This window comes from Spea bombifrons, chromosome 11 (genome assembly GCF_027358695.1).
Source record: "Spea bombifrons isolate aSpeBom1 chromosome 11, aSpeBom1.2.pri, whole genome shotgun sequence".
NCBI lineage: Eukaryota > Metazoa > Chordata > Amphibia > Anura > Pelobatidae > Spea > Spea bombifrons.
In genome coordinates this window covers 6721876-6733858 of record NC_071097.1, presented here as the reverse complement: position 1 = coordinate 6733858, position 11983 = coordinate 6721876, and the positions used below count along the sequence as shown (strand labels likewise).

Here is an 11983-nt window from a genome sequence, read left to right as displayed (position 1 = left end):
TGAACGATTCTCTGCCTTCAGTGACATCGCTAGAGTAGGCAGGCAGGAGGGTTCATTGACGCTAATGAAAGGGGCGGGGCCAAACGTTAGTTTGACTGCAGGGAGGGACTGGGCAAAAGATTCGGATCATGAATCGGATCATTTCAATGACCGACTCGAAATGATCCGATTCACTTTACTGATCCGAACTTCGCATCACTACTTTGGGGTATAGGAAGGGTTAATCCCTTCTTATCAATTAAGCTTTCAGAGGCAAGGGAGATGTCTACAGTGGAGCTACTCACGGGTCTCTCTCAGAATGATTATCAAATTCATTAATACGCTCCCCAGACCATTGCCAGCTACACGATCATCACACAGCTGAGGGATTCCCCGGCTTCTGCCACATTAATTTGCGGTAAACCACAATTTCTTATGCAATGCTGCCACCGTGTGGTAACACTTCTCCACCCACCTTCCTGGAGAAGCATATTTATCCGTGTAACTGCTGGCAGCTTTGCCTCGAATTTTAGCCCTGAAACGGGGTGTGGTGTATGATGTAGTTTGTATGGATGGTGTTTAGCCACCGTGAAGCTCAGCAACTAAACATCGGGCTGAAAAACTGTAGCGGAAAGCAGTTGCCTTTAGGGAAGCTTGCAGCAAGTTTATAGCAAGACAGATATAGCTTGTTCCAGAGATTATGGGTGGCTCTGAAAAGAGCCTTTGGTGGTGTTGGTTAATTGCCCTGCGGTTACCGATTACCGCACTCACTTGCTCTTGGCAGGCTTGTGGCTCTCGGTCTTCTTGGGCAAGAGCACCGCCTGGATGTTGGGTAGAACACCTCCCTGAGCAATGGTGACCCCTCCGAGCAGCTTATTGAGCTCCTCGTCGTTACGAACGGCAAGTTGCAGGTGGCGAGGAATGATACGGGTCTTTTTGTTGTCGCGTGCAGCGTTACCAGCCAACTCCAATATCTCAGCAGTCAGATACTCCAACACCGCTGCCAGATACACGGGTGCGCCGGCTCCTACTCTCTCGGCATAATTACCCTTGCGAAGAAGCCTATGCACACGGCCGACAGGGAACTGAAGACCAGCTCGGGAAGAACGTGTCTTCGCCTTAGCACGAACTTTTCCGCCTTGTTTGCCTCTGCCAGACATGATATCTCTCAACAAACCACCAACCTGATAACCGACTAAGAAGCACGTTTAAAGGAAACGCCGCACACTTACCCAGCTATTTGTAGCTTCCCCCCGTGACGCTATTCGTCACTGATTGGTTCCTTTTCAAAACATCCAATCGGGTGGACATAGTCTGAGACACCAATCGGTGTAGGCACTGCGGTTCATGGGCGGCCGCATCTGCACACGTGACAACCTCATCGAATCGGACGCGAGACAGCAGAACGGCCTTATTTGCATGCGGTGCCTATAAAGGGAAGGGCCCAGCGCAGTAACGCTTCAGTGTTCATCACTTTCTCCTGCCTTGCGTGTTGAAAGGAAAACAGACGCGATGCCTGATCCAGCGAAATCTGCGCCTGCTCCGAAGAAAGGCTCTAAGAAAGCTGTTACGAAGACTCAGAAAAAAGACGGGAAGAAACGCAAGAAGAGCAGAAAGGAAAGCTACGCGATCTATGTGTACAAGGTACTGAAGCAGGTGCATCCAGACACTGGCATTTCCTCCAAGGCCATGGGCATCATGAACTCGTTTGTTAATGATATCTTTGAGCGCATTGCCGGGGAAGCTTCACGCCTAGCCCATTACAACAAGCGCTCCACTATCACTTCTCGGGAGATTCAGACTGCTGTACGCCTCCTCCTTCCTGGAGAGCTGGCCAAGCACGCTGTGTCAGAGGGCACCAAGGCTGTTACCAAGTACACCAGTGCCAAGTAAAGTTCTTTGTTCTCTCTCTTTAAACAAAGGCTCTTTTGAGAGCCACCCACACGGTCTGTCTCTGAGCTATGTGAATGATCTAGCCCTTTTGTCGGACTGTTAGCGCTCCAGGTTAGCTGGGGTATTGTGCCCATCGACCAGACTGCCTGGGAAGAGAAGCCCAAGGTGAAGGGGCTCTTGTGATGGCAACGACCTGTACCCCGACTGGGTATTCCAGCTAATCGCTGATTTCTCTTGCTGGGATCTAAGGGATTAACCCCTTCACCGCCAGACAAAACTAGCTTTGCAGAGAGAAGGGGCTGCTTTACCACTGCGGCTAGCCGAAGCTGAGCTACAAAGTGGGGCTATTGTCCTGAAAAGGAAAATGCGTGATCCTAGCAGAGGACACAGCTCATCAGAAACCTCGGTGGCGCTGTAGTATACGGAAGTATAGCAATGCAGCGCTCTACCGCCCTGAAAAGGGCAGCGCCGAGTCTTACCCCGCTAAGACATGACTCGGTAGTGCGGACATGTGGCACACGGACAGGATAAGACATGAGGGGACGAAAAAGTCATAATAAAAATCACACACATACTGAGACATACAGAATAAGAGAACTACGCCACAGACGGAACCTACTAACCCTGGGCCGGCCCCCCTTCAAGCCAGCCATGGGCCAGCCCCCCTTCAAGCCAGCCCCACTTCAAGCCAGCCATGGGCCAGCCTTTGGAGGACACCAGCTGCTGATCCCAGCACATGTTCTGCAAACGGGCCCAACTCCCAGCACTCCGATCCTGCCAGTAGCCCAATCTATAGCCAGACCCAGCCACTGTTAAGCTGGTTATTTCAAGACGTGCATAGAAAAACGCGGGCAGACTCTGGGACAACATGATCATAGCCTAAGAGAGGGTGTGGGTGGCTCTGAAAAGAGCCGTTGGGTGTTTCAGGGTGACGAGTCAACAAGCTTAACCTCCGAAACCGTACAGAGTACGGCCTTGGCGTTTCAAGGCATACACCACGTCCATAGCGGTAACGGTTTTCCTCTTGGCATGCTCAGTATAAGTGACTGCGTCACGAATCACATTCTCCAAAAACACTTTGAGCACACCACGGGTCTCCTCATAGATGAGCCCAGAGATACGCTTTACACCTCCTCTGCGAGCCAAACGGCGGATAGCAGGCTTAGTGATACCCTGGATGTTATCCCGAAGCACCTTCCTGTGCCTCTTTGCGCCACCTTTCCCGAGTCCCTTACCTCCTTTGCCACGGCCAGACATGCTCACGTTTACCCCACGAGTTCCACAGCACAATACTCGCCTAAGGCCGGCCCGCTTTCTTTTATGCGTATTGGACGGACCTGATGGTGAACTGCACCATTCTGCCTCAAGGGGGCGTTGCTTTTTTTAATATATGCTTCTCGTTGGTTGGCTGGAGAAGCTTCCAAGCGTGCCTCAGCCACCGATTGGCTATTTAGGAATATCAAAAACCTTAATGCTTTTGCCTCCCTCACCTCCACGTGATCGCTTTCGACGATCCCTCATTTACCACTAGGTGGCAGCATATCGCTGTAAATAAACGCCAAACGGAGACGAAGATAAAGGCGGGCTTTTAGCTTTTGCCGTATCGCTGTTAACGGTCAGCCAGTACACAGGTTCACTAGGTAGGAGGCTGACCAAAAGAGAGGAGAAGAAATAAATAAAAAAAGAACGGCAGCTAACGAATAAATGAACGATTCGAGCATGTAATTAAAATAAATATATAAAAAGATAACGCTCCACACCGAAGTCTCTTGATCAAAGGCGGGCTTTTTCAAACCATCGTCCTAGCCTATGAAAAAGAGGGGCGTGATTAAGCGTATCCAATCACATTTACGGCTACTCTATAAAGGGGTTGAGTTGGCCACAGAATCGTTACAGTTCTGTTGTATCCGTCACTGAATCAGATCTGCACGCATCAGCATGGCTCGCACCAAGCAGACAGCCCGTAAGTCCACCGGAGGAAAAGCTCCTCGGAAGCAGCTGGCGACCAAAGCTGCGAGGAAAAGCGCTCCGGCTACCGGTGGTGTGAAGAAGCCGCATCGCTACCGCCCGGGCACCGTAGCTCTCAGGGAAATCCGCCGTTACCAGAAGTCCACGGAGTTGCTTATCCGAAAGCTGCCTTTCCAACGGCTGGTCCGTGAGATTGCTCAAGACTTCAAGACCGATCTACGTTTCCAAAGTTCTGCTGTTATGGCTCTCCAGGAAGCCAGCGAGGCTTACCTCGTGGGGCTTTTCGAAGACACCAATTTGTGCGCTATTCACGCAAAGCGGGTTACTATCATGCCAAAAGACATTCAGCTGGCTCGTAGGATCAGAGGAGAACGTGCCTAAGTAAACGTGGTGTGGGCGAACACTGTTTCCCCCTCACCTCTCACAAAGGCTCTTTTAAGAGCCACCACATTGTCACTCAAACGAGCTTGTGTTTTGTGTCTCCCTTCGCATGCATGAAATTAACAATGTTGCTCGCGCCCAAACTTGAAATATCTCACACCATTATCCCACTACCGAGCGAGCCCTTGAGCGGCCGAGTCCCCGGCTGGGCATAACGAGTAACGGCAAAGCACAATCTTTAAGCCCCCCGCCCCTTATCTCTATTATGTTACGGACAGAGCTCCGAGCGAGAGCGCTGGCCGAATATGTGAATCCATGCATAACACACAAGTATGGGGCTAGGCTTTCAGCGGGTGGCCCACATAGCAGCGGCCGAGTGATTCAACGCCTATTTTCTCTTTTTCGGAGGATATGATGGTTCTGAAAAGAACCTTTTGTGTGAAGAATTAAGTGGGAAAGCGCACACCAGAGGCGCTGCAAAACCCACGCCCCCCCTTCTCACTTTTTGGGGGCTGCCTTTTTAGCCTTGGGCTTAGTGGGGCTTTTGGCTGCCTTGGGCTTAGCGGGGCTTTTGGCAGCCTTGGGCTTTGTGGCCTTCTTAGCTGGGCTCTTGCCAGCTTTCTTCACCTTAACAACCTTAGGCTTCTTGGGACTCTTGGCAGCGGCCGACGGTTTCTTGATCTTTTTCGGGCTTTTCTTCACTCCTGGAGGGGCTTTCTTGGGCGACTTCACAACCTTCTTAGGGGCTACTTTTTTAGGCTTTACGGAAGTTTCCTTCTTCTTTGATGTCTTCTCTCTGCTCTCCAGCTGCTTCTTGTTCAGCTTGAAAGAGCCAGAGGCACCGCTTCCTTTCAGCTGGATCAGGGTCTCTTTAGACACCAGACCCTTGAGAGCGAGCTTCAGGCGGCTGTTATTCTTTTCTACGTCGTAGCCGCCAGCAGCGAGTGCTTTTTTAAGAGCTGCTAGAGACACTCCGCTGCGCTCCTTGGACGCAGAGACCGCTTTCACAATGAGCTCGGAGACACTGGGACCGGACTTCACAGGACGGCTTTTTGCAGCTGCCGGCTTCTTCGGCTGTTTCTTCTTGGAAGAGGTTTCTGCCGGGGAAGGAGCTGTCTCGGTCATCTCACTGCCTGGATCCCGCCACAAAAGAGTTACAATCGCACGTAAACACAGGGTTAACCCGCCAGAAGTCTGGCTTTTATAGACGAGCTGCCGAACATTCATTGGTTCATGAGCAGTAGCCTGCGAGCCTATGATTGGACGCCGTTTCTGAAACCTCCCCATGCTGCCGATCGCCGGGGCATCGCTGGATTTGCATTCAGGGGAGGGGGGGTTTGAAAGGAAAATATACTTACCGTTTGCGCGTAAACGTCTCATCACACTTCTAATTCAAAGCAGCTGAATTTCTTTCACCGTGCAGCCCCCCCCAAAAAAAACAAACAAACAAAAAAACTGCCAGGGAACAGCACCCAAGAGGTGTGAAATAATAAATAAATAAAATAATGAATACAGATAATAAAATAAATTCTTTAATATCACCTATTAAAGATTAATTTACCCTTAAACTTAATCTATAAATTTATATAACCCAATCATTAATTATCATTTAAGAATAGCCTAATATTTATACATTAAAGAATAACATTAAAAATGATGATTATTTTTAACTAATAATAATCAATTAAATAATTTAAAATAAATTGTATTTCTACTGCTAGTGCCTGGCTGCCTGCCGGTCTGATGATTGTCTTAGGACTCGTAGCTGACAAGAGTTTACTTAGGGGTTATTTATTATTAACGTATTATATTATTTATGTATTATTCAAAATAATAAAAGTAATTATTAAGATTAGGTTTTGTCTTATCAGGACGTTTTATGTGCGAGAGTGTGTTTGTGTGTATTAGCGCGTGAGCATACGTTAGTGAGGAAAGGGTTAAGCGTGAGAATGTGTTTGTGTGCATGCACCACTGTGTATTAATGATGTATATACTATTTCTTTAACATGAGTGCGAGTGTATAGAACTAGAAAGGGAAAATAACAGGAAAGATCCTTGTGAATTGTTTGTGTGTGTGTGTTTGTGTGTTTTGTTGGGTTGGTTGATTGAATCATAAGGGGAAAAAAGAAAGAATAGGAAGGAGCAAGGAAAAAGAATCAAAAGGAAAAAGAGAATCATAAAGAAGAACCATAAGGCAAAAAGAAGAAAGATTAGGAAAAAGCAAGATTTGGAAAGAAGTAGGAAAAGAAAAAGTAGATGCATATGTGTCACGGATCTGGCTAGTCCGACCGACTACCTCCGCTGACTTTTGCTCCCTTAGGCTGGGACAACGCACTCTTTCCGTGCCGGGGACGTCACATCTCCCTCCCCAAGCCTGTTAGTCCCGGTAGTGGTTGGGCTGTCTCGGTACTGAGGAAGCATCCCACCGCTACCAGCAATGTGACGGGACCGACCTGTACCCAGGCTGGGTACGCCCGCCGAACGTTGCTTCCTTCACCCTGCCAGGCTGCCTGCAGTTTGTTTTGCTTGACCGGACGGAGAGCCAATACTTTTTGCCCTATCTGGAAGGTGCGATCCCTAGCCGTCCTGTCATACCACTTCTTCTGTCTGCCCTGAGCTCTCTGGAGATTGTCCTTCACTGGGGTCGTGTATCTCTGGAGCCTATCTCGGAGCCCCAATACATAGGTAACTACGGACGGGTCGTCTGTTGGTACCGTGCCTTCCCAGTGTTCCCGTAGGAGGTCTAAGGGGCCTCGAACCCTCCGGCTGTATAACAGCTCAAAGGGGGAGAACCCTGTGGATTCCTGTGGGACTTCCCGGTAGGCAAACAAGAGATGGGGCAGGTGGCGCTCCCAGTTCTTGTGCTCTGCAGGCAAAGGTCCGAAGCATCTGCTTCAGAGTGCCATTAAATCTCTCGCATAACCCATTGGTTTGCGGAGCAATAAAGGGGTTTAATGCCGCACAACTTCCAGAGCTGTTGGGTTACCTCTGCGGTGAACTGTGTCCCTTGATCGGACAGCAGCTCCTGGGGAAACCCCACCCGGGAGAATATTTGCAACAGCGCCTCCGCTATGGTTTTGGCTTGGATGTTGCTTCATGCTACAGCCTCAGGGTACCGGGTGGCATAGTCCACCACGGTAAGTATATATTTCTTCCCCGTGGGGCTTGGCTTAGCTAACGGGCCAATAAGATCGACTGCAACCCGGCTGAAGGGTTCTTGCACTATGGGCAGGGGTCTTAATTTAGCTTTCAGATGATCCCCTCTCTTGCCTACCCGCTGGCAGATCTCGCAAGTGCGCCAGTAGTCCCTAATGTCCCCGGAGATACCAGGCCAAAAAAAGTTCTGGGTGATTCTATACCTCGTTTTTCTCTGTCCTAAATGTCCGGCCAAGGGAATGACATGTCCGATGCGTAGTATGTCTGCCCTATATTTCTGGGGTATCACTAGCTGCGGCCTGGGCGCTTTACCAGTCTGTTTCCCCCCATCCGCGGCACTACGATAGAGTCTGTCCCCTTCCCAATGGAACCAGTAGTCGTCCATCCCCCCAGGCTTACTGAGAGCCTTCTGTCGGTACACTGCTAGGGTGTCGTCCTGTTGTACTTCCTTACTGGAGTCTGTCGGGGAGTCCCAGGTGAGGAGGTCGGGGCCAGAGTCAAGGTCAGTGGGTCTTACCTGGGTCTCTTCGGAGGGAGGTGGCTTGGTTTGTTGGGCTTGTAGCCAGGTGGTTACAGGGTGTGCTTCCTCAGGCTTGGAGGGGCCAAATGTGGAGGTGAGATGGCCTAAGTCGTTGCCCAGTAGAATTTCCTCTGGAAGCCCAGTCATGAGTCCAGATGCACCTGAGCCGTGGGGATTTGATATACTTTGCCCCCTGTGACTTGTACTGCCACAAATTTTCCAGTTGTTACCGGGTACTGGTACCCTCTGGGGATCCACCATGGTTAAGGTGGCTCCGGAATCACGGAGCCCCCTGGCCGCTTTTCCATTGAGTAACACAGGCTGGCAGTGATGATGGCGGTTGATCCCCGCAATGGCTTGTACGATGTCAGCCTCGTGTAAAATTCCCCAGTCTTCTTCCTGACCAACACCTTGAACCACTTTGCGCCGGGGCCTTCCTCGATATGGTCCCGATAGCTGGGTGTGAGGTTCGTCTTACCAGGAGGAATCCGAAATGCAGGACTGGAACACACTTGCTCAGAAACAGAACACACACAAGGGGCCTGGTGAGGTTAACAGGGCACTTGGCAGTGAACTGTAAGTACGAGTGGTCAGAGAGAAGCCGTTTAGCAGACCAGGGTCGGGACGTCAGAGATACACAGGAACCGTTTAGATAGCCAGGGTCAGGAAGCCAGAGGTACACGTAGTCGGTATGGATAGCCAGGGTCAGGATGCCAGAGGTACACAACGTTGCAGGGAGAGCCAGAGTCAGGAAGCCAGAGATAACACGAGAGCCGTTTAGCAGACCAGGGTCGGATACCGGGATAATGAGAGAAGTAAATATACACACTGGAGGAGCTCACGATATACAGAAGGGATCAGTATAACTGAGCACTGGACACACTGAGAGAGAAGTTTAAATAGCCCGGGGGGGCGTTCCCCGACGTCTGGGACGTGATCGCGTCCTGCGTCGCCATAGCGACGCAGCGGAATCCAGTCGGCGGTCAGCCTCATAAATATGCATGAAGCGGCCGCACGCGCGAGCGGCTGCTTCATACTCCAGCGAACGGTGCCGGCGTTTCAGCCGGGAGGGAGAAGAGGACGTCCGGGAGCCACTTAAGGTAGGTGCCTTACAGGATTCCCCCGCGAGACGCGACCTCCGGGTGCGTGGATGACCTGGCTTGAGGGGATGTAATTTGTGAAATCTTTGAACACACATCGGAGCGTGGACCTGACTCGCAGGTTCCCAGGTATTCTCTTCCGGGCTATACCCCTTCCATTGTATCAGGTATTCGAGATGTCCTCGATGGATCCTGGAATCGACAATTCTTTGTACCACGTATTCTTCAACTCCATCGATGACAACTGGAGCCGGAGGAGGAGGTATCCGGTTAGGAAAAGGATTGGCTACCCAAGGTTTGATCAGTGACACATGGAATACCGGATGGACCCGACAGGTAGAGGGGAGTTTCAGCTGCACTGTCACTGGGTTGATGATCTTTGTGATGCTGTATGGGCCAATGAACTTAGGTCCCAGTTTCTTGGAGGGGATCTGCAAGCGCAAATGACTTGTGGATAGCCAGACTTTAACGCCGCAGTGGTAAGTAGGGGGACTGGAACGATGGCGATCCGCATATAATTTGTAGGCTTTACGGGCTTTGATTAAATTTTGCTTCAGGACTCGAAATTGCCTTGTTAAAGTGGTGACTCGATCTGAAATTCCGGAAATCGTGGGTGCGGTTGGCAGACCTGGAATCATAATGGGGTGGTACCCATAGTTCGCATAGAATGGTGACATCTTTATAGATCGTTGTTTTTGATTGTTGTAGGTAAATTCTGCGGAAGGGAGGAACTGGAGCCAATCATTCTGAAGGTGCGTGGTATAACATCTTAGATAATGTTCTAATATTTGATTTAGACGTTCAGTCTGACCGTTGGTTTGTGGATGAAACGCTGTGGACAAGGTGGGACGGATGTGTAGATTGCGGCAGAACACCTTCCAGAAACGAGATGTGAATTGTACTCCACGGTCTGAAGTGATGGTGTGTGGTAATCCATGAAGCCGGAACACAGTATCCAGGAACAAGGTGGCCGTGGTGGAAGCGGAAGGGATGCCAATGGTGGGAATAAAATGTGCCATTTTGGTGAATCTATCAATCACCACCATGATTGTGTCGTGTTTCTTTGAGGGTGGTAAATCTACAATAAAGTCCATAGAGATTTCAGACCAGGGAACCGAAGGAGTGGGTAATGGGCGGAGAAGGCCCATTGGCCTTCTGCGTAAGGTCTTGGTACGAGCGCAGGTGGTACATGAACGGACAAACGAGGTCACATCTTGATCCAGCAAAGGCCACCAGAATAGGCGACGAACAAGGTCTGTGGTCTTCTTAATGCCCCCATGTCCGGAGAGGAGAGAATCATGGCAGGTTTGTAGAACTTTTAAACGAGCCGGAGTCAGAACGAATATCTTATCACGGTAGTATGATAGGTTTTGGGTACGACGAATAGGGGGGTTTGTTCTTGGGACTATGGCTCTGCGGGATAAAGAGCGAATAAAGTCCATAAGAGATGGTTGAAGGGTGAGGAAGAGGCTGGAGGGAAGAATAGTGTCCGGTTGGGTCTCTGGACAACTCGATACAGGAGGTAACCGAGACAATGCATCTGCTTTGGTATTGCGAGACCCAGGGCGGTACGTGATATGTAGGTTGAATCTTGTGAAGAAGAGAGCCCACCGAGCTTGTCTAGGACAGAGTCGCCGTGCGGAGCGAAGATATTCAAGATTCCGGTGGTCGGTATATACCGTTACTGGATGTTGAGTCCCTTCTAGCAGATGACGCCAGGTGTCCAAAGCCTGTTTTATGGCCAGTAATTCTCTGTCCCCCACGCTATAGTTCATCTCAGCTGGAGTGAGTTTACGCGAGTAGTAAGCCACCGGATGCAATCTTTGTTTCTCCCCATGTCTCTGGGACAGGACTGCTCCTACCGCTAGATCCGAAGCATCCACCTCCAAATGGAAAGGTTCAGCCACCTTGGGTTGAATGAGGATGGGAGCGGTGGTAAAATGTTGTTTGAGAGCGTCAAATGCGCCCTGTGCTTCCGGTGTCCAGGCAAAACGGGAGTGTTGACGGGTCAATCTGGTGATGGGTGCAATAACGTGAGAGAAGTTCCTAATAAATTTGCGATAGTAGTTCGCAAAGCCAATAAAACGTTGGACCCCTTTTTTATCAGAAGGCACTGGCCACTCTAGGATAGCTGACACCTTTTTAGGATCCATCTGCAGGTTTCCAAGCGTAATGATGAACCCCAGGAATTCTACCTGATCGGCTTCAAATTGACATTTCTCCAGCTTAGCATAGAGGCGATGTGTGCGTAGGCGTTCAAGAACCATTTTGACCTGGTCACGGTGATCAGATAGATTTGATGAAAATATGAGAATATCGTCCAAATAGACCACCATAAAGACATCTAGATAATCTCGAAACACGTCATTGAAAGTGTTGGAATGTAGCAGGGGCATTGCAAAGCCCGAAGGGCATTACAAGATATTCGAAATGTCCATATCAACTTCGGAAGGCGGTCTTCCACTCATCTCCTTAAAATGCGGACCAAATTATAAGCCCCCCGGAGATCAATCTTGGAGAAGATCCGCGCATTTTTAAGTCGATCCAGGAGTTCTGGAATGAGAGGTAACGGATATCTGTTTTTCATAGTGATTTTATTTAGTTCCCGATAGTCTACACATGGTCGCAGACTCCCATCTTTCTTCTCTACAAAAAAGATTCCTGCACCTGCTGGAGAAGTGGAAGGTCGGATGAACCCTATAGCTATGTTTTCTTGGATATAGTCCTTAAGGTGCTGTAATTCAGGTTCTGATAATGGAAATATCCTGTCAAATGGAATGGGAGCGCCAGGGAGGAGGTCAATGGGGCAGTCATAAGTCCTTTGTGGAGGAAATGTGTCAGCTCCCTTTTTGTCGAATACATCACTGAAACTTGCATATTGTTCAGGGATACGTGGATCAGGAGGAGAGGACGAACAATCGGGAAGTAACAGGAGTGTGGGGTGGTTCGTCAGGCAGCGATTGCGGCAAAACAGAGAGTGGAAGGA

General features: G+C 49.8%; 5 protein-coding genes across 5 annotated transcripts; 2 read left to right on the top strand and 3 right to left on the bottom strand.

The window, feature by feature from the left end:
* Positions 1–701: 701 nt before the first annotated feature.
* LOC128469057 (histone H2A type 2-B-like) lies at positions 702–1142 on the bottom strand. Its single transcript, XM_053450852.1, has one exon. It carries the CDS (start codon positions 1137–1139, stop codon positions 747–749), a length of 393 nt encoding a protein of 130 aa, XP_053306827.1. The 5' UTR covers positions 1140–1142; the 3' UTR covers positions 702–746.
* Positions 1143–1395: 253 nt separating this feature from the next.
* Positions 1396–1872, top strand: LOC128468953 (histone H2B 1.1-like). The gene has a single exon (XM_053450761.1). It carries the CDS (start codon positions 1492–1494, stop codon positions 1870–1872), a length of 381 nt encoding a protein of 126 aa, XP_053306736.1. The 5' UTR covers positions 1396–1491.
* A 936-nt stretch (positions 1873–2808) lies between these two features.
* Positions 2809–3393, bottom strand: LOC128468206 (histone H4-like). The gene is made up of 2 exons (XM_053449899.1): positions 3363–3393; positions 2809–3230 (listed from the first exon to the last, which is right to left on the bottom strand). The coding sequence occupies exons 1-2, from the start codon at positions 3391–3393 to the stop codon at positions 2818–2820; spliced, it is 444 nt and encodes a 147-aa protein (XP_053305874.1). The 3' UTR covers positions 2809–2817.
* Positions 3394–3801: 408 nt separating this feature from the next.
* On the top strand, positions 3802–4221 carry LOC128469049 (histone H3). Its single transcript, XM_053450845.1, has one exon. The coding sequence runs from the start codon at positions 3811–3813 to the stop codon at positions 4219–4221; it is 411 nt and encodes a 136-aa protein (XP_053306820.1). The 5' UTR covers positions 3802–3810.
* Positions 4222–4710: 489 nt separating this feature from the next.
* On the bottom strand, positions 4711–5389 carry LOC128468869 (histone H1B-like). Its single transcript, XM_053450688.1, has one exon. The coding sequence runs from the start codon at positions 5344–5346 to the stop codon at positions 4720–4722; it is 627 nt and encodes a 208-aa protein (XP_053306663.1). The 5' UTR covers positions 5347–5389; the 3' UTR covers positions 4711–4719.
* Between the last annotated feature and the right edge of the window lie 6594 nt (positions 5390–11983).